This window comes from Sardina pilchardus, chromosome 13 (genome assembly GCF_963854185.1).
Source record: "Sardina pilchardus chromosome 13, fSarPil1.1, whole genome shotgun sequence".
Lineage (NCBI taxonomy): Eukaryota > Metazoa > Chordata > Actinopteri > Clupeiformes > Clupeidae > Sardina > Sardina pilchardus.
In genome coordinates this window covers 5,631,070-5,655,564 of record NC_085006.1, presented here as the reverse complement: position 1 = coordinate 5,655,564, position 24,495 = coordinate 5,631,070, and the positions used below count along the sequence as shown (strand labels likewise).

Sequence of the window (24,495 nt, the reverse complement as noted above, 5' to 3'; positions counted from 1 at the left end):
GCTTATGGCAGTCATAGATGGAAAGTAAAGCATCAGGTGTTTCAGAAACGTTTTTTTTCCTGTTTCCAATAAGAAAGGAGTAAAAAAAAGGTTGAAAAGACATCAAAAGGAGATGGAAAATTGCAATATACCTATAGCAAGACCCTGAGTGTTTTCCTCCTACATAATGGATTAGAATGCTTCTTCATGGAATTATGGTTAGATGGGCAACATACCCTGATCTCCTGCCCTTGATTTTTTGCATGCATTTTGCAAAGTGGGAGAAAGACAAAGAACAGAATGTTGTGGTTAATTCCTAAGACTCCCACAGATCATTGGTTTAACATTGAACACCTCCTAAGGGTAACGGATTCCTACTGACAGCAAATATGTATGCCTCCCTCAAAATAAAAGGGTGTTGTGGTAAATGTTCTGTGAGGATCAAAGGGGCATTCATGGATGATCTTGCCGCTGTTGTGCTCTCTGCAGGGTAAGCGTCTGCCCACACACCTGTCAGAGGATGCAGAAGAGGGGGAGGTGTCAGACGAAGACAGCGCCGATGAGATTGAGGATGACTTCAAACTGAGAAACACCACCGTAAGTGCTAAATATGAACACTACCACACACACACACACACACACACACACACACACACACACACACACACACACACACACACACACATAGGTGACCATCATCACACAGACATGAGAAATGTCAGGCTTGGTCAGATGAGAATAATTCTCCATCAAAAGTTTTATTTCTACTCGTTTTCTGTAAGGCCTGACTCAATGTAATCATCTCTCTCTCTCTCTCTGACTTTTCTCAAGTTATTTTCACCTCTGCTCTGCCTCTTGTCTCTCACATGCTATTCTCTAACTCTTTTTTCCCCTCACAAATCGCACCTTCCACCATTATCTCAGTTAACTGTGATGGTACCAAGCAGACCAGCTGTGCCAAACTGAGGGCAAACTGAGCTGACTGACATGCTTTGCTGATGCACAGAAATAGCCCATAATAGTTTCAACTGGCTGTTTCCCTACAAACAGTAGGAGATGTTTGCACATTAGCTACAGGCCTTTATGATGATGGGCATCAACAGAGATATCCATGGGCGGATTGGAAGAATGCTCTGGAAACCACTGTTCTGTCTTTGTGTTGTGGATTATAGCATTATAAGGAAGTGGATTATATAAACGAACAGGTTACCCAGTACTGAATCTGATTTAGTCCATTACAGTGTTCATTCCAACTCTACTTTTGCCCCCAGCGGGGCGCTTATGTCTTGGCGCTGTATGAAAGCAGCCCATATACACACATCCACTCCTGCTCCTGCTGCATGTCCTTGCTTGGTGTGGAACTATGTTCAGGATTTGCATCCTCCAGCCTCATTTGCTGCGCTATCGTTCTGTGATTATTATGCTAATTGATCTTATTAAATGATACCTTGGTACATTGGCTCCTCATACAATATAATACATCACTGGCACTTTGCTTTTAGTGATGGCCACGGCAGTCTGAAAATGATTTTGTTTCAGGTCTGATTTCAAAATCAGACCTGAAACAAAATAATTAGTAGCATTACAGAGCAGACATTCATGACTTGAACACACAAACACTTTATCACAAACATTTATCACACGTCATTGCAAACATCAATTTGGGTTCAAAATGTGTGCTCGCTATGATGTTCATGGTATAAAAATTGTATTTGCCTTTTTGATGGTAATTAAAGTGTTAAAGGGATATTCCGCCATTTTTGGAAATACGCTCATTTTCCACCTCCCCTCGAGCAAAACAATCGATATTTACCTTGTTCCCGTTCATCCAGCCATTCTGTGAGTCTGGCGATACAACTTTTAGCTTCAGCCTAGCATAGATCATTGAATCGGATTAGACCATTAGCTTCTCGCCTGCTAGCTTCATGTTTAAAAGTGACTAAGATTTCTGGTAATTTTCCCATTTAAAACGTGTCTCCTCTCAAGTTAGAAAGTGCAATAAGACCAACTGAAAATGAAACCTGGCGTTTTTCTAGGCTGATTTGACATGGAACTACACTCTCATCTGGCGTAATAATCAAGGCAACTTGCAAACGTACCATAGGCGTTACCATCGTACGCAGCATCTGAAAATAGTCCCCATAGACAACAAGCAGTAGTAGTGCCAGTAGTTTGTAAGTTGCCTTGATTATTACGCCAGATGAGAGTGTAGTTCCATGTCAAATCAGCCTAGAAAAATGGCAGGTTTCATTTTCAGTTGGTCTTATTGCACTTTCTAACTTGAGAGGAGACACGTTTTAAATGGGAAAATTACCAGAAATCTTAGTCACTTTTAAACATGAAGCTAGCAGGCGAGAAGCTAATGGTCTAATCCGATTCAATGATCTATGCTAGGCTGAAGCTAAAAGTTGTATCGCCAGACTCACAGAATGGCTGGATGAACGGGAACAAGGTAAATATCGATTGTTTTGCTCGAGGGGAGGTGGAAAATGAGCGTATTTCCAAAAATGGCGGAATATCCCTTTAAGAATGACAGTGTTTGTGGGGGAAAAATATTATATAGTTCAGTTTATACATTTTATACATCATTTGAATGAAAAGTTTTTACATTTTGTTTGAAAACTTTAATTTGTTTGCACAGATTTAATATATTGATATAACATATTGCATTTAGATTAGATTGGCCTGTTAATCTTTAAAGTGTTGTTCTTTTGCTGTGCCTTGAAATAGCTAAATTATGTAATCCATAATCTGGAGAAATGAGTGTACAGTGCCTTACTATTACTTAGCAATGTAACACTAAGAACAGTGGGGTTGTTATTAGATAACTAATATATCCTACACTAGCTAGCAGTTCACTGATTGCCATTACAATACATCTTAGGATGCCTACTTTCCACTATTTCAACAAAAAAAGACAAATTAGGGATTCATTGTGAGAACCACCTTAGAGGAGGTTACTGACAGATCACGTGGCTAGAGAAGCTTCGATGGCCCCAACGCTGTTCACATCAGTAATTTAATAAGGCTAGCAGGGAAAAGAAAGAGGCATCTGGACTGTTGCCAACCCAATGCAATTGAAGCTCTGCTTTCCCAGCTCATTGGCCTGAGGATAGATATTGTCCTTGTTTATTTCAAGTCTAACGAAATGTCACTAATCCAAGCCTCCCCCTTCTCACACCAGAGCAACAACCTAAGCCAACACCAGGTGGAATCCCACATCAGGAAGAAGCTGGATTCTCTTCTGAAAGAGGCAAAAATCGGCGACAAAGAGGACACAGACAGCTTCTCCATCCGGGCCCTTCTGCGTGCCACTCACGAGGGAATCCACAGGAACCTCGGAAAGGTGAAGAGCTGCAACAGCGACACACACACACACATACGCTGTGACACACACACACACACACACACACACACACACACACACACACACACCACAGTGCCTGTAGCAGGCTCTTCTCAACAGGTATGCCACAATTGACACAAATAGCTCATGCATGCCACATCATAAACTGTGTACACATCTGCATGAACACAGCTGAGCTAACTCATCCATTTACTCATGACACCTAAGGATATACAGCACAAGAGACACACATTCATTCAAGTCCCGAATCAAGTCAAGTCACACAAGTCACTTTTTTCTCATTTCTGTAGCACATTTTAAAACAACAGCAGTTGACTCACACTTCTCTACGATTGAGGCAGTTAGAAATTTACAATAAGGAAACACAGGAATTAGCATCCACAAGGAGCATTCCCTCAACATATTTCCAAATGGAATTACTCTACTGTACCTCTCTGTGAGCATAATATTATTATCAAACTTATTAAAATGCATCTCTAATTAACACAATTTTGTCTCTTCAATATTCAGTAAGCAAAGTAAACAAAGTGACGTTCCAATGAAGTCAATAATTTTGTTAGGATCATGCATAATATTAGATTAAAAGGTTGTTGTCTATACAATTATATTACGGCCTGTTTTCCGTTACTCTCTGATTTATGAGACTATTTTAGATTGTCTCGATGCCTCTTTGAACTCCTGATTGCAGTCAAGAACATCTAGAGCAGCATTTATTAATGTTTAATTTATTCGGCCTGTGTTGTAAAAGCCCTATTGTTTTGGTTTTCAGCTTCAAAGTTTCTTTAATGTGATGCGTGTTACGCACGCTGAATGTTCCAGTGCTCGCTCACACTCACACAGAAACACATCAAACAGAGAAAGAGAGAGAGGCAGACAGAGTTAAAAGGCCAGAGAGAGAGCCGGAGACAAAGAGTGGTGGACACATGTGGACTCCCCTGGGCCGGCTGGCATAGAAAAGTGAAAGCCGTGTGTTAGTGGCCTGCGGGACATCCAGGCTTTCACTCTCCAGCCCGTCCTCTGATTCCAGAGGCCGAGGGGACAAGTCCCTGCAGCTTCCTGTCAGAATGGAGAGGGAGGTCTCCTTTTGTCCCCTTCTGTCCACCCTATTCATGTAGACTACGCTGAGTTATCCTCATATTCCTGCCACTCTACTGTGGCCATTCAGTCCTCATGACATTGCTTTGTGATCTTTTGTTTATCCTCACACATCCAGAACTCCAAAGAAGGCCTGAAGAAATCCCATAGTCGGTCTTTTATTAGCGGCATGAAACCCAAGGTAAGCAAATGTACTGCACTTTGCAGCAAAAAATAAACACATAAGACATTCTGCATTACAGTTATTGCTGTGTTGTTTTGTGACATAAGCCTTGTGTATGGTTCCTCAGAGGAATTCCAGGCCCAGGCTGAAGTGTCAGAGTGTGGACACGGACGATGAAGGGAATCAAGACGTCTATGGGAGGGAGTTAGTGGGCATGCCCAACAGGTGATGAGAGTGATCATGACAACTGCTTTGTTGCGACTGATCGTTTTATTTAAACAGGACAAGGAGAAAACAGCCTGTGGCACTTTACTGGAATGTCTTTTACAGTTGAACCCAACATCATCACTTTTATGTTTTGCGAAGCATATGAGGTCAAGAGAAACCAAACGTGAAATAGGCCAAATGACCACCCTATTTCCTGAGCTACTGCCACCCCATCTGGTATATACTGTAGTTTGACACGATGTGACATGACATCATGTGACTCTGGGGTTGGTCAGATACAGTTAGACAGAGAGAACTCAAAGGCTATGTGTCCATTTGTGTTAAAGAAGCAATGAAGATGAAACGATAAGCTGAAAACATGAAGGGGAAGGACTTGGCACACAGATGGACAATATTATCTGTGATATAACCACGACTAATGGACTCAAGTCAGTCCTATGGGATGCCATTAAGGCCAATGAGCCATTTTTATGTATTGAAAGTGTCAAGAGCATACTGTGCATGGTGCATTTGTGTAATAAAACAACCACAGAGTCCATTTCTGAGTTTTAGTCAATCAATTTGATTATTCCTCTGTGTTTTATCTGACCCCAATACTCTTAGCTGTTCAGTCAATCAAATAACTGACTATAATATGAAATCACCCAATGGCAGGTTATACTTATAGGCTCAAGGTTTCCTTCTGTCTACCAGGTTGAATACTGTTATCACAGAAACCAATTAGTGCAACATTTTGTCTGTTTTCTTTATAATCACTAGTGGGAGTATATTTCTCTATGACCACAGGGGGTGTACTCATCTGATTTATTACTTCCCATGTGCATTCATGTATGACTGTGTGCGTGTGTGTGACTCTGTGTGTGTGTGTGTGTGTGTGTGTGTGTGTGTGTGTGTGTGTGTGTGTGTGTGTGTGTGTGTGTGTGTGTCCTAATGTAGAGCTGGTTGCCGGCGGCGGAAGACCATAAAGCTGAGCAGAGATCTGTCTAGTGTGGTGATGCTTACCAACTCTCTGGCCGAGCATGAAGTTCTGGAAGAGGGTAGGACTGTACTCTAGAATATTGTACTCCTGTTTACTCAAATTAATCTATTCAATTCAAACTCATCCAGATTGCAGAACAATTAATATTCTTATATGTACAGAACAACAAAGCAAAAGTCAAATGCAATTTTATTGACATTTTCGTGAACTGTCAGTCTTTTATTAATTTAACTTCTTTTTTATTCTTGGTGCTTTGTGTGTCTTTGTGGCGCTGTGTGTGTCAGGTGGCCCAGGAAATGTGCTATCATTCAGTGAGACGAGGGCACAGCAGCTTGTCCACCACCGGGCAGAAGAGTTCCTCTTCTTCAACCAGCTGCAGCTCTCTCGCATCTACCCCTCGGCCTACCGCATCGACTCCAGCAACTTCAACCCACAGACCTACTGGAATGTGGGCTCCCAGCTAGGTGAGACACTGTAGAATAGTGGACACGGGATGGATAAAGGCAGATACACACACACACACACACACACACACACATACACTTACTTGGCCTGTTACAGCACAGACATACACATACACAATGCATAATTACCTCCATTAATTCTACATTTATTTTGCCGCAAATGCTCAAATTGCACAAATGGGTCGAGTCAACTCTCCTCAGTCACTATCATACTCACTGTAGACTGATGAATGTGGGTTCTCAGTGACAGCTGCTGACCCACTGACCTTATCATGGTGTGTCAATATGGGGTCCCCTCTGCATGGCCATATGCTCCCCCAGACACCATCTGGACTGCACTGTACCACCCTATACGCACACGCACAGCATCGCCCGACCACATCACACGCACATGAACGCCTATTACCTTCACACTAATGGATGTGGTGAATGAAGACTGGTATGTGGTATGCACAGACACATGCAGCTAGATAGACACACATACACACAGACACAGACACACACACACACACACACACACACACACACACACACACACACACACACACACACACACACACACACACACACACACACACACACACGTGTATAAAGAGTGAAAGAGAAAAATGGACAGAGATAAAGAGAACAGGCTGATGATGTCCCATGATGAGGAGGGGCTTTGCTATGCCTATCTCTGATTTCTGCCATTCTGCCATGCCATTGTTTCCTGAGCTTAGAACCAAGTGTGCTTCAGTTGATAGACGCAAAGTCTACTGTCTACTGCTTGGAAATAATAATGTTTACGTCCTTGCAAAGTTTTGTCATGTATACACTATATCTACATACTGTACATCAGTGAACAAATAATGACCTCCACATGGTTGATTTCTCTCCTTGTGGACTTCAGTGGCTCTGAACTACCAGACAGAAGGTCGTATGATGCAGTTGAACCGTGCCAAGTTCATGGCGAACGGTGGGAGTGGCTATGTGCTGAAACCTGCACCAATGTGCAAAGGTGAGTTTTTCACCTAACAAGGTGTTTAGGAAAATATTCTTATATTATATTAACACTGTTTGTCACATTGCATGAAATTGTCTGATAAATGATGTACTGTATGTACTACAAAGAAAGATAATTCCACAATAGTTACTCATTACTCATTAAATGTTTTGAAGGAATCACTTTTTCATCATCTAGTTTTAAATTTAAACTTTCACTGGGAGACAAGAACCATGAATACCGATGCTGTATTAATTGAGCTACTAAAATAACTGGTAGAAAATAATGTAGAGAGCTGTATTTGTGGAAATCAACTAAATAGGATTGAAATGAAGTTGAAATGGACATCTGTGTCTCTCTTTCATTGTCCCAGGATCCTTCAATCCATTTTCTGATGACCCACTTCCAGCGTATCCCAAAAAGCAACTGCTGCTGAAGATCATTAGTGGACAGCAGCTCCCCAAGCCACCTGACTCCATGCTGGGGGACAGGGGAGAGGTCAGTCTCCCTCAGCACTGTAGAACACCTCCCTGCCGTACAGTACATGGCCCTTCACCACCTCACAATGAGAACTACACCACACAGAATAGAGCACACACTATGCCACATGAACATCTTTGGTCTCTGACTGCCTCTCCATCGATCCTCCTAGTTGACCTTTAGGATCTGTGTTCCTGCTATCATTCTGTCTGTCCTCTCAGATCATTGACCCTTTTGTGGAGGTGGAGATCATTGGTCTTCCAGTGGACTGTTGCAAAGAGCAGACACGTGTGGTGGATGATAATGGTAGGAGTGTGTGGAGCCGTGTGTGTGTCTGTGGGTGCAATACATACTGTTTCTGCCAGAAGGCATGTGCTCTGACAGTTATCATTATATACCCAACATAAATGATATGTTTATGTAAATGAATAAAAAAGAACACATTATGCAATTCATACATCATTGCATGAGATGTTATTTATATTGTGTAGATTATTATTGTTGTTGGTGTTGTATTCTGTCAATGCTCAGTGAGTAACCGTTGCTTGTTTTGAAGGGTTTAACCCCGTGTGGGAGGAGACTCTGTCCTTTACTCTACACATGCCAGAGATGGCCCTGGTGCGCTTTCTTGTCTGGGACCACGACCCAATTGGACGAGACTTTGTCGGCCAGAGAACCGTATCATTCAGCAGCCTTATGCCAGGTAGTTGGTCAGTTAGTTTTGGTCAACTATATCAATAGTAATCATGCACCATAAGGAGGGAAGTGCAATACAAATAATTTAATTTACAAAAAATCATGCTATTAGAACACAATCTGTCCTTCTGATTTTGTTTTTGTTCTGGTAGGTTACAGACATGTTTACCTGGAGGGTCTTACAGAGGCATCCATCTTTGTTCATGTCACAGTGCATGATGTCTATGGAAAGGTAAGAGTGACGTCAGGACTCAAACTCTTGTTTTACTTGCTAGCATAAACCAAGTTGTTATCCTTTTTGTTCTGAATGGATAATGACACTGTTTGCTTCCAATGAATAGCCAGGACTTGTTCTAAATGGTCTAAAGATATGTAAATGCTCAAGCATCATCCTGTTTACTTTCCAGTGGAGTCCCCTAGTCCTCAACCCCAGCTATACAATAATGCACTTTCTAGGAGCTAATAAGGTATTCTGGGTGTTCAGTGTATTGCATGGCACCGCATGATCTGTTGTACTGTATGTACTGGACATTGCTACTGTATCTTGTGCATGTGTACAGTTTACATGTGTTGTGACTGTGAGCATAGCCTGTTAGGAGTGCTTTATCTAATTCTATGGTCTTCAGTATATTTGAATATATCCACACTGAAGGTGTTTTCTATAAATTATTCATGTTTTATCATTGTTGTATCTGTGAAACATGCCTGTTGCAGTCAGATGCAGGCCAAAAGGACTACTCAGGTTATGAATGTTCTTTCACTGTATATTTGAAATGGACAATCATAGCAGATAGTTCATTTACAGATACAAATCACTGATTTAAATATAAAAATATCTAGCTCCAAACTACCACAAAACATATAACAATAATGTAAATATCACCTTCCCACCCCTATTTCTTGGCTGATATTTAAAGCTAAAAAACAAAACAGATATCTCTTAGTATTCACAGAATTTGATTTCCTTAATATATTCACTCAATGTGTAACCCAAAAAGAGAGCTGCATAATTCAATTCTATAGTATTTCTACACTGATGTTTGTGTGAGCATTCTGATGAAAAGGTCGATGTGAGGCAGCATTACCAGGATAATCCCGTTTACACTGTACTGTAGCCTTACAAATGGATGGTGCTGCCATCTCTTGGCAGTTTGTGATATTGCACAGTTTGTAAGATGAGATGTGTCAAACTCATCACTTTAGAATGTCTAGCTGTTTGCACTGGATGTTTGTACAGCAAGTTACTAAGTCACAGTTAAGTCATTGATGTCATTGCTGTACCAGATCTTGTGATTTATGTTAGGCATGCTCATTCTGTGTGGATTATCTGTTATGTGTTCTTTTTTTCTGGCTATTGTTTTCTGTATGCAGTGCCCATTTGACGATAACCATTTCTTGTTCAGCACTTTTACATAATTATGATTTGATTAAATTTTGTCTGTATTTATGTGTGTAATTCCTGCAGAATCGTCAGCTGAAAGGTATCAGAGGCCTGTTTAATAGGGGTACAACAAAGACATTGGTGGACACTGGACTCCCTGTGCGAAAGCGTTCCCTCAGCGATCACCTCCTGCGGCGCACCGCAAGTGCCCCTGCCAAGGGCCGAAAGAAGACCAAAGTGACTCTGTCTGAGGTGGCAGAAGACAGGAAGAAAAGCACGGTTGAAGCCTTGCAAGCACAGGAAGTGGCAGTGGGCCGTCACAGCAGTCCTCGAGCTGCTCTCCAGCACAGGCCAGTCTCAATGCCCCTGGACAGGCTACTGCAGGGCCAGCTAAACCTGACGTCCCCAGACCAGGAGAGGCCTGATCCAATCACGGACACCCTCATCGGTGAGTCACACTCCATACACGCAATCTGCCCAGACACCACAGAAGATAAAAAACAGAGTGTGTCTGACTCAATTTTATTTGGTCATTTATGGGTCCCTGAAGCAACTTTGCAAAGAATGGTCTTATCTTATTGGAGACTTAATGGTAGTGAGTTCAATCCAGTATGACAGTTGGCTGAGATGCCTATTCATATCAGAGAATCATTGCATTCAAGATATTAAAAAGTATTCTCTGATTATTTTTCATCTCTTCTCCTACTTTAGTCACAATATGTATGTGTAACCCTCCCCTGTGAGAGAGACACTGATAGATTCACAATTTCTTTCGTAACACCTTAACTTGCTTTTGTCTTGTTCTGTCTCTACTGTTGTGCTTCTCTGTAGTAGAAAACTGACTAGGATACCCTGGCAGGTAAACCAAAAGCCTTACTAAGGTTGTCTCATCCAAAACATTCCAATATTACATCATTCCACTGATGTAATTTTTATTTCTAAAAAAGAAATACAAAACATATCTTTCTCTCCAAAGATGCCATCTGGTCACATCTTTCAAAATCTGTGTTTTATGAATTCGATGTTCCTTCTGCACCTACAAAATTTCATTCTCAAATCCCTCCACTCACAGTCTGACTTGGTGGTACATCACATCTGTCTTTGTGTTGCGGTTGGCTTGTGTCAGCGTTGGTGTTCCATCCCTCATGAGATTCTGTTGCCATCGCTGACATTATCCTTTTCTCTGCAATGTCTTCCACAGATTTGGTGCGCTTTGAACGTCCCAGATCCAAATCAGTTGATCTCCTCATTGAAACCACACCATCACACAACTCTGATGACCATTCCACTGCAGTTGGCAAGATCCTTGGACCAGACGAAATGAGCAATACTGCATATCTGGTCATTGGAGATGGACAGAGAAATGTAGATGATCCCAACACAGACCCTTCAGTGGACTATGTCACCCATCAGACCAATGCAGAGGAAGTGCCGATTCCATGTGGCTCCTCACCTGTCGCAGAAAGCAGCCCAGCCTCCCAAATGGAACCAGACTGCTCAGTGAATGTGGTCTTTAGCCCAGTGAATCACAAACCTTCTCTTTCTTCACCTTCACCTCTTGCAGTGGATCAGTTTGATCAGCAAAGTCAGCTTTCTCTTCAGGACAGTACCATATCAAGGCTTATTGATGCTGTTTCCTTAGGCAATGAGTATGACACTTGTGGATCTATATCAGCCTTGATTGGTCAGTTTGAACTCACAATGGAACATGGGACCCCTAAAACAGAATCAGGACAATCAATCTATTGCCCCCCTCTCTTCAATGTAACACCAAACTCACAGAAAATATCCCACAACCAGAATAAAGGCAACACTCTCAAATCTTTCCCAACCTCACAAAAACATGCTTCCCCTAAGAAAGTCAGCCAGAACACTAGTAGTCCATGTAAAGTTCCATTCTATTCAGAACCTTTACTTTTCTCAAGTCCGGAGACCACAGAACCTGCAGTGTACACTATTATTGATGAAGAGGTGCTGACTCCTATTTCTGTAAGCAACCAGTCCATTGTTGTTGAGGAGACCTTCCAAGAGAACTCAGATGATAGAACATTAAATTCTTTCCCTACTAAACAGGACGTCAATGGACATATTGAGGACAATGAAGCCTGGGGGCAAGACAGAGAGGATGGCCAAAGAGGCCAGTATCCCACCCCCAGATCAGTCCATACCTGGAAAGCAAATGGCTACACTGCCACAGCTAGTCCAAACCTTGAGCACTTCCTTTTATGCCAGGACTCAGCAAGTAGTAGTCTAATGGAGGTAGAACTCAACGTAGATGAAGATCCTCCAGAAACTACACACTTATTTTCAAGACGTGGTTATAATTGGAATGGCCACAGCCTTACTAATAACATTTCTGCTGACATACACAGTGCCCATTACGCTCCCTCCCTGCATGACAGACCCTCAAATGGGCCCTCAACTCTTTACAAACCCACCCTCCAGCCCCCTCCTTCACACAGATCTGCTGGTCAGCCCTCCCAGTTCACCCAACCGCAAGGTTCTTCTGCTCTTTGCCAAGATCGCTTCCCAATCAGCAGCACAAAGACTGACTCCAACTACCACATTACCAGTGATAGGACTTTCTCCAGAGGGTACCAGCAGGCCTCTTATGGGGGATACATGACTAATGGGAGACATGGAATGTCACAGGGAAGAGATGATGAGAGATCCAGTCCCTTTCACAATGGAAATTCAGATTATCGGTCTGAGCCCCAGATACACAGCTCCACCATGAGCAGGGATTTATATTCACCTATCTCAGACTATGATATTCCTTACAGTTACACCAAGAATGACTTCTCCAAGAATGCTTCAGCCAAATATTCTCAGCACACCCAGGACCCAGCCCCCCTCTGCACGGAGCCCAGTTTAGCTCCACCACGGGTACCTAAAGCCCCAAGCCCCTGCAAGTCCAAGAGTCTTGGAGACCTGACATCAGAGGACATCTCCTGCAACTTCCAAAGCAAGTACAAAGTCATCAGCCGCAGCTTTATCACGCCGTCCCAAATCAGCAGGAGGATGGGCGGCCTAAACCAGCGGCCTCAATCTGCGGACCCCTTGACGGAACAACTACGCAAGCTGGTGACCATGGAGCAAGAAGAGCGCCACCAACCATCACTCACCTATCCGATCCCGCCCAAGCCCTTGCCAACATCCCTGCCCTCTCTGCACCCTTGCCCTGTCAGCTCAGCAGAGGCTGCAGACGATCTGGAGGATCCACCACCTCTTCTCAACCGCCGGCTGTCCTCTCGGAGTCAGAGCCGAGTGCGGCACATCGCCAGCCGCGCCCGCGAGAAGCAGGAGGCGCTGAAGTCCCGGCCGGCTGCCAACAGCAGCCAAGTAGTGCTGCGACACAAGTCGCCCAGTGCACAAAATCCAGGGCCTAACAGGCATTCCACTGGCTCTTACATTGCGGGGTATCTGGATCAACTGGAGGACCGAGGTCTGCCTGAGGGGGCCTGTACCACTCTCCGCTACAGTTATGGTGATCACTTCTACACAGATAACTCAGCACTGACCACTGATTCCTGTCTTCCCTCAGAACCCGAGGTTTACTTCCTGCTCAGACTATGAGTTTCCTCAAATGTGATTTTATGTATATGCCCACTCAATCTCCTGCTCATTCTTAAAAGGTCTCAACAAGGGTTGTCAGCTGTTCATTAAGACAGCATGATGTAAATATAGGCCTACCTGTTTTTATGTGTGAAAAGTCCTGTCCTTTTGGCCTACACGTTGTTTGTCGTGACCTTACTCAGACTGCTTTGATTTTGAGTCGAAGGTAATGTGATGAGCAGTATGGTCCTTGTCCTTTGATCTTTCTCTTTGTTCTCTGAAAATGTGTGTATAATTATAAATTTGGCTCCTATTTTGATAGAGCTGTACAGTCTTCCTATGTCTTTTGTTCTGTTTGTACATATACAAAATGTTGAGTTTGTATTTAAAGCACCATGAAGTCTCCTTTGTTTTAATTACAATGTTGACTATGTTAGTAACGCATGTTATCCGTGAACTTGTCAAGCATGACTATGCACCGACTTTTAGATGTTTTCATGCTTTTGCACAGATTGAATTTTTTAATGTACTGGATGCAATACATAGACATGCTTGCTCTCTTTTAGTCATGAGTTCAATAATGGCAACAAAGAATACAACATATTCTTAAACTGATTTAAACTTTTATTTTTCTAATTGCTTTGATACCAAAAGCAAAAACCAACCTTGTGTGACTTGTATTTGTTACTTTTAAAAAGAAAACATTGGTTTCAAGCTAGACTAACATATTTTTGGTGTAGAAGTACTGGTATCGGAATCTAATGTTTGTATTTGCACCTAATGGGAAACTGAGCATTTTCCTACCAATGCAATAAAATTCTGAAAAATTGAAGAAATGATGGGAATTTGTGTCATTTACACTGGATCCTCTTCTATACTACCTAATTACTGTGACAGGCAGAGATGTTGATTTCCCTCTCAGAAATGACTCAGTCAGCACATCAGTTTTTCTAGCTTCTTTACTCACCTCTTCCTCTAATTGTTTCAAAGGCCTCTGTAAACAGATGCAAACACTGAATGTGTTTACTTCAGTCATTAACTGCCCAATCTATGTGACCCAGGCAAATCACTGTCCCCAAGCAGCACCAGTCAACTGTATATTCATCACTAATTGTTGGGCAATTATTACTAACAGTTTGTCTCTTGAGACGAAAAACTCTTTGCTCTCCAATCCTTGTTTTTCTCATGTCCTCTCAGGACTGTGTGGTCTGAACAAATAGCCATGCTTATAGCACTCTCACACACTGAAGGGGAGGCTGGCAGTGAGTCAGGTCAGGAGAGCTTCACCCATGCCCAGCTCTTCTTCAGCCCTTTTGCTGCAGGCGTCTGCCACACTGCTGCTTCTGTGGTGGCACTGGCCAGAGGCAGTGATGTCTGAGGCGGCAGAGCAGGAGCCGAGCTGTTTGCGTTGGGACCAACCTGAAGGGGTTGATGACCGTGGCCTCTCTCAGGATGGAGACGTGGTCATTGGAGGGCTCTTTGTGGTGCATAACCAGCCACCGACTCTAGACTTAAGTTTTATCAGGACACCTGGTCTCAAACCTTGCTTTGGGTGAGTGTCACACTCTCTAAAAACATACATTTTTTTAATCCATGCTAATGTTTTTCCTCGCCTCGTTGGGAATTTCAAAAGGAGAAGACATGCATATTGCATCAGATTTGCCTTAGGCTGTGAAGGGTAAACAAACCTTGAAATCAAAAAGTGTGTGATGAAACTACTTGAGGTTTTTCTTTGATTAATATAACATAAATTGTACAGTGTCAACAACAACCTTGTGTTTACCCACTTTTGCAGACATGACAGGGCTGCACCCTGTCACTGAACCTGTAATTATTTGTGTAATGTAGAGTAATGTAAGTTTATGGCCTCTGTAATCACTCTCTTGTTTTACAGATATACAGTATTGAGTATGCTTATGATACTTAAACCATAAGTACTATGAAATATTCATCTGCTCTCTGCCCTCCATATTAAACAAATGGTCTTACTGCTTTTCAAGGGAAGATATCAGAAATGTTTATAAGAGAACCATCCTGACATTTCTGTAATCTTGTCTTGATAATCTTAATACTGTACCATATTTGATGAAAGGAGAGGGCTGTCACCCCTGGCCTGGCCTAAAATCTAAACTCCAGGGCAATATTGCTGCATCTTAACTGTAGTTAGTCATACTCAACTGTCAGTTTTTGCATTTGAATTCTAAACACATATGGACTTAATTTGTGGTTGTTAAGCTGATATTTATATTGTAGAATAATAATGTTTGTACATCTATTGTAGGATATTCCAGTATATTCAATGATGTAACAAGAAAACCCACAAAACATATTGGAAAGTCTTTTTTATTTTTATTTTACTGATTTCATCATTTGGGCATAAGTAACTAGTTTGCACTATGAAGCAATAAACATGTAGTAGTGACCTTAATAAAGGTAATATCTATTGTGCCTAACAAATCAGTTTTCAGAAGCAACCTCTCCGTTGGGCCCATGCTTTGATATTTGCTGTTGAGGAGATAAACAGGAACCCCTACCTCCTGCCAGGAGTGCGGCTGGGCTACCAAATCTTAGACAACTGTAGTCGTTACCCCTGGTCAGTACGAGCAGCAATGTCTTTGATCAGCGGGGGGAATCATTCATGTGAGTCTACTGGACCTGTGCGTGTTATTGTAGGCGATGCATCCTCAACCCAAACTATCATGCTGTCCAGAATCCTCAGCCCGCTGCAGGTGCCACTGGTGAGTCTCATTTAGTCCTCAATCCTCATGTTCACAAGGTTAAATACATGTGTATCACCTTTTACTGAAGTTATGCAATCAACATGACATGCTGTGAATGGAGCATGATTTATATGTAGAGTATTTATTCATCATGCTGATGATGATTGGCTATTTACAGTTTTTCACACTCCAAACTCCAATCTCATTGATGATTGATTCATATTCATTTAACCTGATTTAAAACCTTTACTTCACAGATCAGCTATCAAGCCAGCTGTGCCTGTCTGAGTAATAGACGAGAGTTCCCCAACGTGTTCCGCACAATTCCCAGTGACGTGTATCAGGCTCGCACCATGGCCCGCCTTGCTGAGCATTATGGGTGGACTTGGGTGGGAGCTGTGGTTGTGAATAACGACTATGGACTACTGGCGGTGCAAGCCTTCCAAGAGCGGGCACAGGGCACCGGGACATGCCTGGCTTTTTTTGAGACGCTAAACCGCGAGACCTTGGCCCAGGACGTGGACCGGGCAGCAACTACTGTGCAGATGTCTTCGGCACGGGTGGTGCTGGTGTTTGCCTGGTACACAGATGTGGAGGCACTGCTGCTGGAGCTTGCCCGCAGGAACGTGACCGGTAGACAGTTCCTGGCCAGTGAGGCCTGGAGCACCAGCTCATACCTACTCAATAACCCTGCCCTGAGAACTATTGGGAATGGAGTCCTGGGAGTGGCCATTAGGAGTGCCCCCATCCCAGGACTAGAGGCACACTTGCGCAGGCTTCATCCCTCCCAACACCCTGGAGACGCCCTTCTGAGAGACCTTTGGAGGGAGGAGTTTGGTTGTGACCCTGACAGTGAGTCTGGTTCTGACTCCTTACCACCCTGCAGTGGGACAGAGAGCCTGGAAGAAGTGCAAAGCACCTTCACAGATACAACTTCTCTTCGGGTGACTTATAATGTCTATCTGGCTGTGTATGCTGCTGCACATGCCTTCCACTCTCTACTGTCGTGCAGTCCAATACACACAGAGGTGAACACCAGCCAGCAGTGCTCCACTGACTACAATATCAGTGCGGCTGAGGTGAATATTGATCATTTGCTCAGATAGTAGTCATAAATAATGACCACAGAATCTCACATCATACAGTATATTTTTACCAAAACATTATTAGACTTGAAGTAAGATCCAGTTTTATGCATGTCCACACTGTTGCTATAAAGGATTACATTTTTATGGTTATTGTTGGAAGTGTGAACAGGCCTTTACACTCAGCATGTGCTTTTTTAAAGGTTTTGCAACACCTCAGTCAAGTGAATTTCACCACTCAGCTCGGGGAGAATTTCATCTTCCATGGTGGGGACATCCCAGCCGTCTATGACCTTGTGAACTGGCAGTTGGCCCCCAACGGAGTGCTGAAGTACATCACAGTTGGACGTGTGGAGGGATCCAAGCTGCATCTGGAAGAGTCGGCCATCTGGTGGACAACTGGATCACAAGTAATAACATTTAAAACTTTGCCATCCTTCATACTGTTATGCATAATAAACTCATTTATATAAGTACATTTCAGCCATTACATACTCTCATTGCCAGGTTCCAGTATCTGTGTGCAGCCAGTCCTGTCCGTCAGGAACTCGAAAAGCGAGACGGAAGGGGGAGCCAATCTGCTGCTTTGACTGCCTTCCCTGTGCAGACGGAGAGATAAGCAACACAACTGGTGAGGAGGACTACTATACCTGTTGACGCTCCGTAGAGTAATACACCTATAATGTTGTCATTAGGAAGTAGGAACACTGAAACACATCCACCTGCTTGTTTATTGGATTTGTTGGATTGGAAGTAAGATGTATAATTAGATCTGTGCAGTGGTATGAGCAGTTCGAGGATGACAGAGCTCTTTTTGCCAAACAGACATTAATAATTTGCAGTGTGATGGTTGGCATGATTATTTGGAATTGTGAATATATTGCCATTAAAAAAAGCACATTGACTTAATGCAAGGGGGCTCCACTGCACACTGGTAAATTTACTTTATTGCGCAACGTGTTTCGCATTCTGCTTCGTCAGGCTCAATTCCAGCTTCTCCAGTGAGCTCAAATGAGCAAATGCACTGTATCACAGGTGAGGCAATTAAACCCCAAAGTGTCACGTGACTCAGGTCACCAATCAGTCAGCCAATTGTCTATCACCAAACCCAGCTGATCATTCTATTCTGGTCACAATGATCTATCAGTGCAAAGATACAAGCCAAAGGGCCTCACACAATTACATACTGTACAATACTCACTTGTGGTGTACATACTGTATATTCAAGCACTTCACAAAACTTCACAGTATTTCACAGAAATACATATTGCATAATGCTTATATAATCACATGTCCATAATTACATATTGTGCAAAAGTCCCCAGAGAATGAATACACATGAAAAACACACACATCCTGACAAAATTTATAAGACAAGTTCACCTTAACATTAAACATTGTGGCAAAGTGTTCAAGGGCCTAGACTTAGATCATCCCTCCACTACATAGAATTTATGTCACAGGTTAACCTTTCCATAAGCGCATTGTCTTCTTTGCATCCTTCAGATTCTCTGACTTGTGATCGCTGCCCTCTGGAGTTCTGGTCCAACGATCAGAAGAGCATGTGTGTTCCTCTCACTGTGGAGTTTCTCTCTTTCACTGACGCCATGGGCATCACGCTCACAACTGTTGCTGTGTCAGGTGCTGTGATGACAGCAGCTGTAGCTGTTGTGTTTCTGTACAACAGACACACACCCATCGTGAAGGCCAACAATTCTGAGCTCAGCTTCATGCTCCTGATGTCACTCAAGCTGTGCTTCCTGTGTTCTTTGTTGTTCATGGGTCAGCCAACAGACTGGTCGTGTCGCATTCAACAGGCAGCTTTTGGGATCAGTTTTGTCCTGTGTATCTCCTGCATCCTGGTAAAGACTATAGTGGTCCTGGCTGTCTTTCGGTCAGCAAGACCTGGGTCTGATTCTTTGATGAAATGGTTTGGACCAGGTCAACAAAGAGGCAGTGTTTTTCTCTTTACCTGTGTCCAAGTGGTTATATGTGCTGCATGGCTATCTTTGAAACCTCCTCAGCCTCACCGTAATATTGGGCTAAAGGGATCGAAGATCATTCTAGAATGTACTCTGGGATCGGTGGAAGGGTTTGCGACATTACTTGGCTACATTGGTCTGCTGGCAGCCATTTGCTTCTTGTTGGCATTTTTTGCTAGGAGGCTTCCCGATAATTTCAATGAGGCCAAGTTCATCACCTTCAGCATGCTCATATTTTGTGCTGTGTGGGTGGCATTTGTCCCTGCCTATGTGAGCTCACCAGGAAAGTATGCCATCGCTGTAGAGATCTTTGCTATTTTATCATCCAGTTATGGCCTCCTTCTTTGCATATTTGCTCCAAAATGTTTCATTATATTAATACAACCACAAAAAAACACCAAGAAATTTCTTATGGGAAAAATATGAAATATGTTTGAGAAAGGGAATTGTCATGAGGAATGTTGATGTAAATCCCATGTATACACAAAATAATAAACTTTTAATGAATAACTCAATGCTCCATGATTCAGTAGTCATAGTAATACATATTTCCTATAAAAACATGTAATGTGATTACATTATTATTTTATTATTAAAGAAATTACTGTAAGTAAACAAGTTGAAATGGTAAAACAAATTGTTTGTAAGTATTGACATAATTATCTCATTCTTAAAAGGTGGACTCAGACACTTCCTCTTATTCTAATCGAGAGAGAAATGGCCTTGCCTTTCTAGTGTTTGACTGCCACCCTCAGGATATTATGGAAGGGAACATCGCTGGTCAGTGATTTGCTGAAAATATGCATATATGAACCTTTTATATATAAATAGCTACTCCTTTCCTCTTTGTCATTTTTGATTGTGGACAAACCAACTATACCAAAAATACCAATACAGAGTTATAGTCACTATCTGTCCACAGTGAGGGCTGAACGCTAATACCGTATACACAAATGCACACACTAGGCCTATTGTAGGTGTATTCAACCTTTCCAAAATCCTCCCAAAAATCTCCCCTCTCAAACACATGGCCTGCCTTCTTAATTTGATCTATCCCATATCAGATGACATAGTGAAAAGGTACTACCCTCTCTATAAAACAATTGAGAACAAAGAGAGGGCGGCAGACAGAGAGCAGACATGCAGGTTTCTCTGAGTCTCCTTCTGCTGGCCTGGACAATGTCAGCAGACACTCTGCTCTCTCCCACCCTCACCTCCAGATCTGATACATCTGACCTCTGCCAGTTGCAGGAGCAGTTCAATCTGCCTGGGCTTCACCAGGATGGAGATGTGATCATAGGCGGACTGTTTGAGATACATATGTTTGCTTTTTTTCCAGAAATGTCTTTCAGGACAAAACCAGAGCAGCTTCGGTGTTATGAGTAAGTTTAGAAGCTGCACTGATGTACTTTACTGTGGAAAACGTTAACCAACTGAAGATATCTTGAATTTTAAATTCTGAATATGTTTGTGTAAATGCGCAGATATATTGTATTGATACACAAAAATACCAAAAACAATTTAATGTCATAATGACTGCCATAAATATAGAAAGTTTATACAGTAGGTTCTATTACAACCATTTTGGGCCCTAACGGGCAAAGTGCCATTGCTCAATGCGCAAAGTGTCTCCTGCATAAACCTATTGTAAGGCATTTGGGAGCATTCAGCTGCTCCATCGATGTTTGTGTTTATATGATCTTGCTAATTATGTTAAATCAACAAACAGATTTCACCTCATTATATATATATAACAAAATAGGGCCCTTGATGTTATTTACTGTAATTTTCAAGTCGCCCTTTATAATTTTAATATACATTTTAATTTTCAGGTTTAACTTGGATGGTTTCAAAAGAGCACTGACAATGGTTTTTGCTGTGCAAGAGATCAACAGAAACCCAAACCTGCTTCCTTATATAAATCTTGGCTATCAAATGTCTGACAACTGTATGAGGATGGATGTGGCAATCCGAGCTGCCACAGCTCTCGTCAGCGGATCTGAAAAGTCTTTTTCCATGCGGAATTGCACTGGGCTACCCCCTGTGTTAGGCATTGTGGGGGATCCTGCATCCTCTCACTCAATTGCCATATCCAGTGTACTAGGACTGTTCCAGGTTCCCATGGTGTGTACATAACACCAAGGAATAAAACTGTACAGGCATATTCTCAGCAATCTATATTAGATTTGAAGACAGAAATGTAAAAAATCTAATGTTTCTCTTTCTTCATATCTCTAAAATATGTTAGCAACAACTAATAGACAGTTGCAACTTTTAATTTATGTTATGTTTACTGAAAATAGCTTAAATTTCTCAGCTTCATAAAATAGCATATACGCATATTCACACTTGCAATGCAATTTCATTTAAGAACTTCATGTTTTTCACTTTCTTTTAGGTAAGCTTCTTTGCCACCTGTTCCTGCTTAAGTGATAGACGGCGCTACCCCTCTTTTTTCAGGACTATTCCCAGTGACGCCTTCCAAGTGAGAGCTATGATACAGATATTGAAGCACTTCAGTTGGACATGGGTGGGTCTCATCTATAGTGATGATGACTATGGCCGCCATGCTGCTAAGTCTTTCCATGAGGATGTCTCTGCATTTGGTGGCTGTGTGGCATTCTCAGAAGTGCTGCCCAAAGACAATGATATTGTGGAGATCAGAAAGATCATGCAGGTGATTCAGACATCCACCTCACAAGTGATTGTGGTTTTTTCAACCGGGTCATACCTACTGCCCCTCATGGATGAAGTAGTACGTCAGAATATAACACGGCAGTGGATTGCCAGTGAGGCATGGTCCACAGCTAGTACATTTCTTATCCCTCGCCTGCTCCCTCTATTCAGAGGCACTCTGGGCATTGCCATCCGGCGTGGAGAGATTGAAGGACTGAAGGAGTTCCTATTGAGTGTTCACCCCGACAACAACACTGACAGTATGGTGACAAAGTTCTGGCAGCACATGTTCAGCTGCCGTTTTGAGCCAGAAGAGGCTTTGGCCATGTCTGAGGGAAGAGTGTGTACTGGAGACGAGGACCTGAGCAAAGCTGATTTGGCGTATAGTGATGTGTCTGACCTCAGACCCTCCTATAACGTCTATAAAGCAGTCTATGCCCTGGCACATTCTCTCCACAACCTGATGAGCTGTGTTCCTGGGCAAGGGCCCTTTAAAGGGAACAGCTGTGCCAGTCTACATGACATGCAACCCTGGCAGGTATAGATAAATATGTAAATATTTTCCTCAATGAACTGAAACATGTTTATTAGTAGGGCCCAGCATTCACTATTTTCTAAATGTGTTTTCCCATCCTGTTTGTATTAGTTTCTTCACTACTTACAATCAGTGAACTACACAACAAGTTTCGGGGATCACGTGTCTTTTGACGAGAATGGCGATGCCTTGGCCATATACGACATCTTGAACTGGCATGGGATGCCAGATGGAACAATGAAGGCCAGAACAGTGGGTGTTGTAGATGAATCACAACCAACGGGGAAGGTGCTCAGTCTAGATGAGGACAGAATCTTCTGGAACTTTCAATCAAAAAAAGTAATTTAAGCTATTTTAAGCTGAAAGTGAACTATTTAAAGGTTAAGTAAGTAGAGCTGTGTTGTCTATGAAATCAATTAATTAATGAAATGCCTTCAAACATACAATAATTAAATCAGTTTACTGTTGCAATGAGAATGCAAAAAACTGTAATGTAAAGCATCATGTAGGGAGATGCTGTGTTCGTCTTTAGCCACAATTGGGTGTGCTTCCAGAATCATATCATATTTGAAATAAAAAAGATTTGTAAAGGCTTTGATACATCGTGAATAATGTAACAGATGTATAGGAGAGCAACTAGCTATAATATCATACATGAAGAAACTTGTAAATGGTATACCGTTTAAATGGTATGTTGCTTTCGTCCACAGCCTCCAAGGTCAGTGTGTAGTGAGCCCTGTCCCCCTGGAACTAGAAAAGCCAGAAGGAAAGGACTACCTGTCTGCTGCTTTGACTGCCTTCCTTGTGCTGATGGAGAGATCAGTAACACTACAGGTAAAACTCCTTTGTTGAATAAAACATAAGGATGTGCAGGTTGAAGTGCATAGTGACACATGTAGTTTCACTGGAGTTGAAATGGGAGTGTCTGCTGTGTTTTGCTAGAAAGCTCAAGGTGAAAGCCCTCAAAATGGCTACACTATTAACTGCTACTGTACAATCTGTAATGTATGTGTTTAAGTGAATTGTTCTGTTTCATATTCAGTCTCTTTATTCCCTTTGCTGTTCAATTTGTTTAATTTCTAGCATTTTTTGTATTTCAGATTCTCTTGAATGCTTCAGATGTTCAAAAGAGTTCTGGTCAAGCCTGCAGAAAGACCAATGTGTCCCCAAGGAGGTTGAGTTTCTCTCCTATGAAGAGGCTTTGGGCATCTCATTGACAACAGTGTCTGTTCTTGGGGCGTGCATTGCTGCTGTGGTCCTTGCAATATTTGTTTACCACCGTCATACTCCTGTAGTGAGAGCCAACAACTCCGAACTGAGCTTCCTGATTCTGCTTTCACTAAAACTCTGTTTCCTGTGTGCACTGCTGTTCATTGGTCAGCCCAGGCTATGGACCTGTCAGCTCCGCCATGCAGCATTTGGTATCAGCTTTGTACTCTGTGTCTCTAGCATTCTGGTCAAGACAATGGTTGTGATTGCAGTTTTTAAGTCCTCAAGACCTGAAGGAAAAGGGGCCGTGAAGTGGTTTGGGGCACCCCAGCAAAGAGGCACTGTCATTGTCCTAACCTCTCTCCAAGTGGCCATCTGTGTGATCTGGCTCTCCACTGCCTCTCCTACACCTCACAAAAACACTCACTACCAGAGCTCCAAGATTGTGTTTGAATGTGCAGTGGGCTCAGTGGCTGGGTTTGCTACATTATTGGGTTACATAGGCCTTCTGGCAGCCATTAGCTTTTTGTTAGCTTTCTTAGCAAGAAACCTCCCAGATAATTTCAACGAGGCCAAGTTCATTACCTTCAGCATGCTCATCTTCTGTGCTGTGTGGATTGCTTTTGTTCCTGCCTATGTCAGTTCCCCTGGTAAGTATGCAGATGCAGTGGAGATCTTTGCAATCCTGGCCTCCAGCTTTGGCCTTCTCATGGCCATTTTTGCTCCAAAGTGCTACATAATTCTCCTGCATCCAGAGAGAAACACCAAAAAGGCACTCATGGGTCGAGCCTCTAAATGATGCACCAGTGTGATGTACTGTAGCATGAGATCATTCTTTTCATTTACTTCATAACTCTTTTGTGCCCTCTCACAACTAGCAATTTTAAATCAACATTACTGGTAACGTTTATGCTGTAAT

The 24,495-nt window shown here is 42.5% G+C and overlaps 3 protein-coding genes across 3 annotated transcripts in view; all 3 read left to right on the top strand.

Annotated features, from left to right (window-relative positions):
* plch1 (phospholipase C, eta 1) overlaps nucleotides 1-14,178 on the top strand; it is a 47,332-nt gene extending 33,154 nt beyond the window's left edge. The window contains exons 11-23 of the mRNA XM_062552878.1: nucleotides 469-576; nucleotides 3,164-3,325; nucleotides 4,560-4,622; nucleotides 4,732-4,829; nucleotides 5,769-5,869; nucleotides 6,096-6,275; nucleotides 7,165-7,272; nucleotides 7,631-7,755; nucleotides 7,959-8,043; nucleotides 8,294-8,440; nucleotides 8,586-8,665; nucleotides 9,899-10,262; nucleotides 11,016-14,178. Coding sequence (XP_062408862.1) covers nucleotides 469-576; nucleotides 3,164-3,325; nucleotides 4,560-4,622; nucleotides 4,732-4,829; nucleotides 5,769-5,869; nucleotides 6,096-6,275; nucleotides 7,165-7,272; nucleotides 7,631-7,755; nucleotides 7,959-8,043; nucleotides 8,294-8,440; nucleotides 8,586-8,665; nucleotides 9,899-10,262; nucleotides 11,016-13,390 — 3,996 coding nt within the window. The 3' untranslated portion in view covers nucleotides 13,391-14,178. The remainder of the gene's footprint in view (nucleotides 1-468; nucleotides 577-3,163; nucleotides 3,326-4,559; nucleotides 4,623-4,731; nucleotides 4,830-5,768; nucleotides 5,870-6,095; nucleotides 6,276-7,164; nucleotides 7,273-7,630; nucleotides 7,756-7,958; nucleotides 8,044-8,293; nucleotides 8,441-8,585; nucleotides 8,666-9,898; nucleotides 10,263-11,015) is intronic.
* Nucleotides 14,179-14,723: 545 nt separating this feature from the next.
* LOC134099855 (extracellular calcium-sensing receptor) lies at nucleotides 14,724-19,646 on the top strand. Its single transcript, XM_062552877.1, has 6 exons — nucleotides 14,724-14,921; nucleotides 15,831-16,107; nucleotides 16,347-17,168; nucleotides 17,378-17,584; nucleotides 17,682-17,805; nucleotides 18,681-19,646. Exons 1-6 carry the CDS (start codon nucleotides 14,740-14,742, stop codon nucleotides 19,580-19,582), a joined length of 2,514 nt encoding a protein of 837 aa, XP_062408861.1. The 5' UTR covers nucleotides 14,724-14,739; the 3' UTR covers nucleotides 19,583-19,646.
* Nucleotides 19,647-20,335: 689 nt separating this feature from the next.
* LOC134100050 (extracellular calcium-sensing receptor-like) lies at nucleotides 20,336-24,375 on the top strand. Its single transcript, XM_062553097.1, has 6 exons — nucleotides 20,336-20,538; nucleotides 20,989-21,280; nucleotides 21,555-22,370; nucleotides 22,479-22,706; nucleotides 23,078-23,201; nucleotides 23,468-24,375. The coding sequence occupies exons 1-6, from the start codon at nucleotides 20,336-20,338 to the stop codon at nucleotides 24,373-24,375; spliced, it is 2,571 nt and encodes an 856-aa protein (XP_062409081.1).
* The last annotated feature ends 120 nt before the right edge of the window (nucleotides 24,376-24,495 follow it).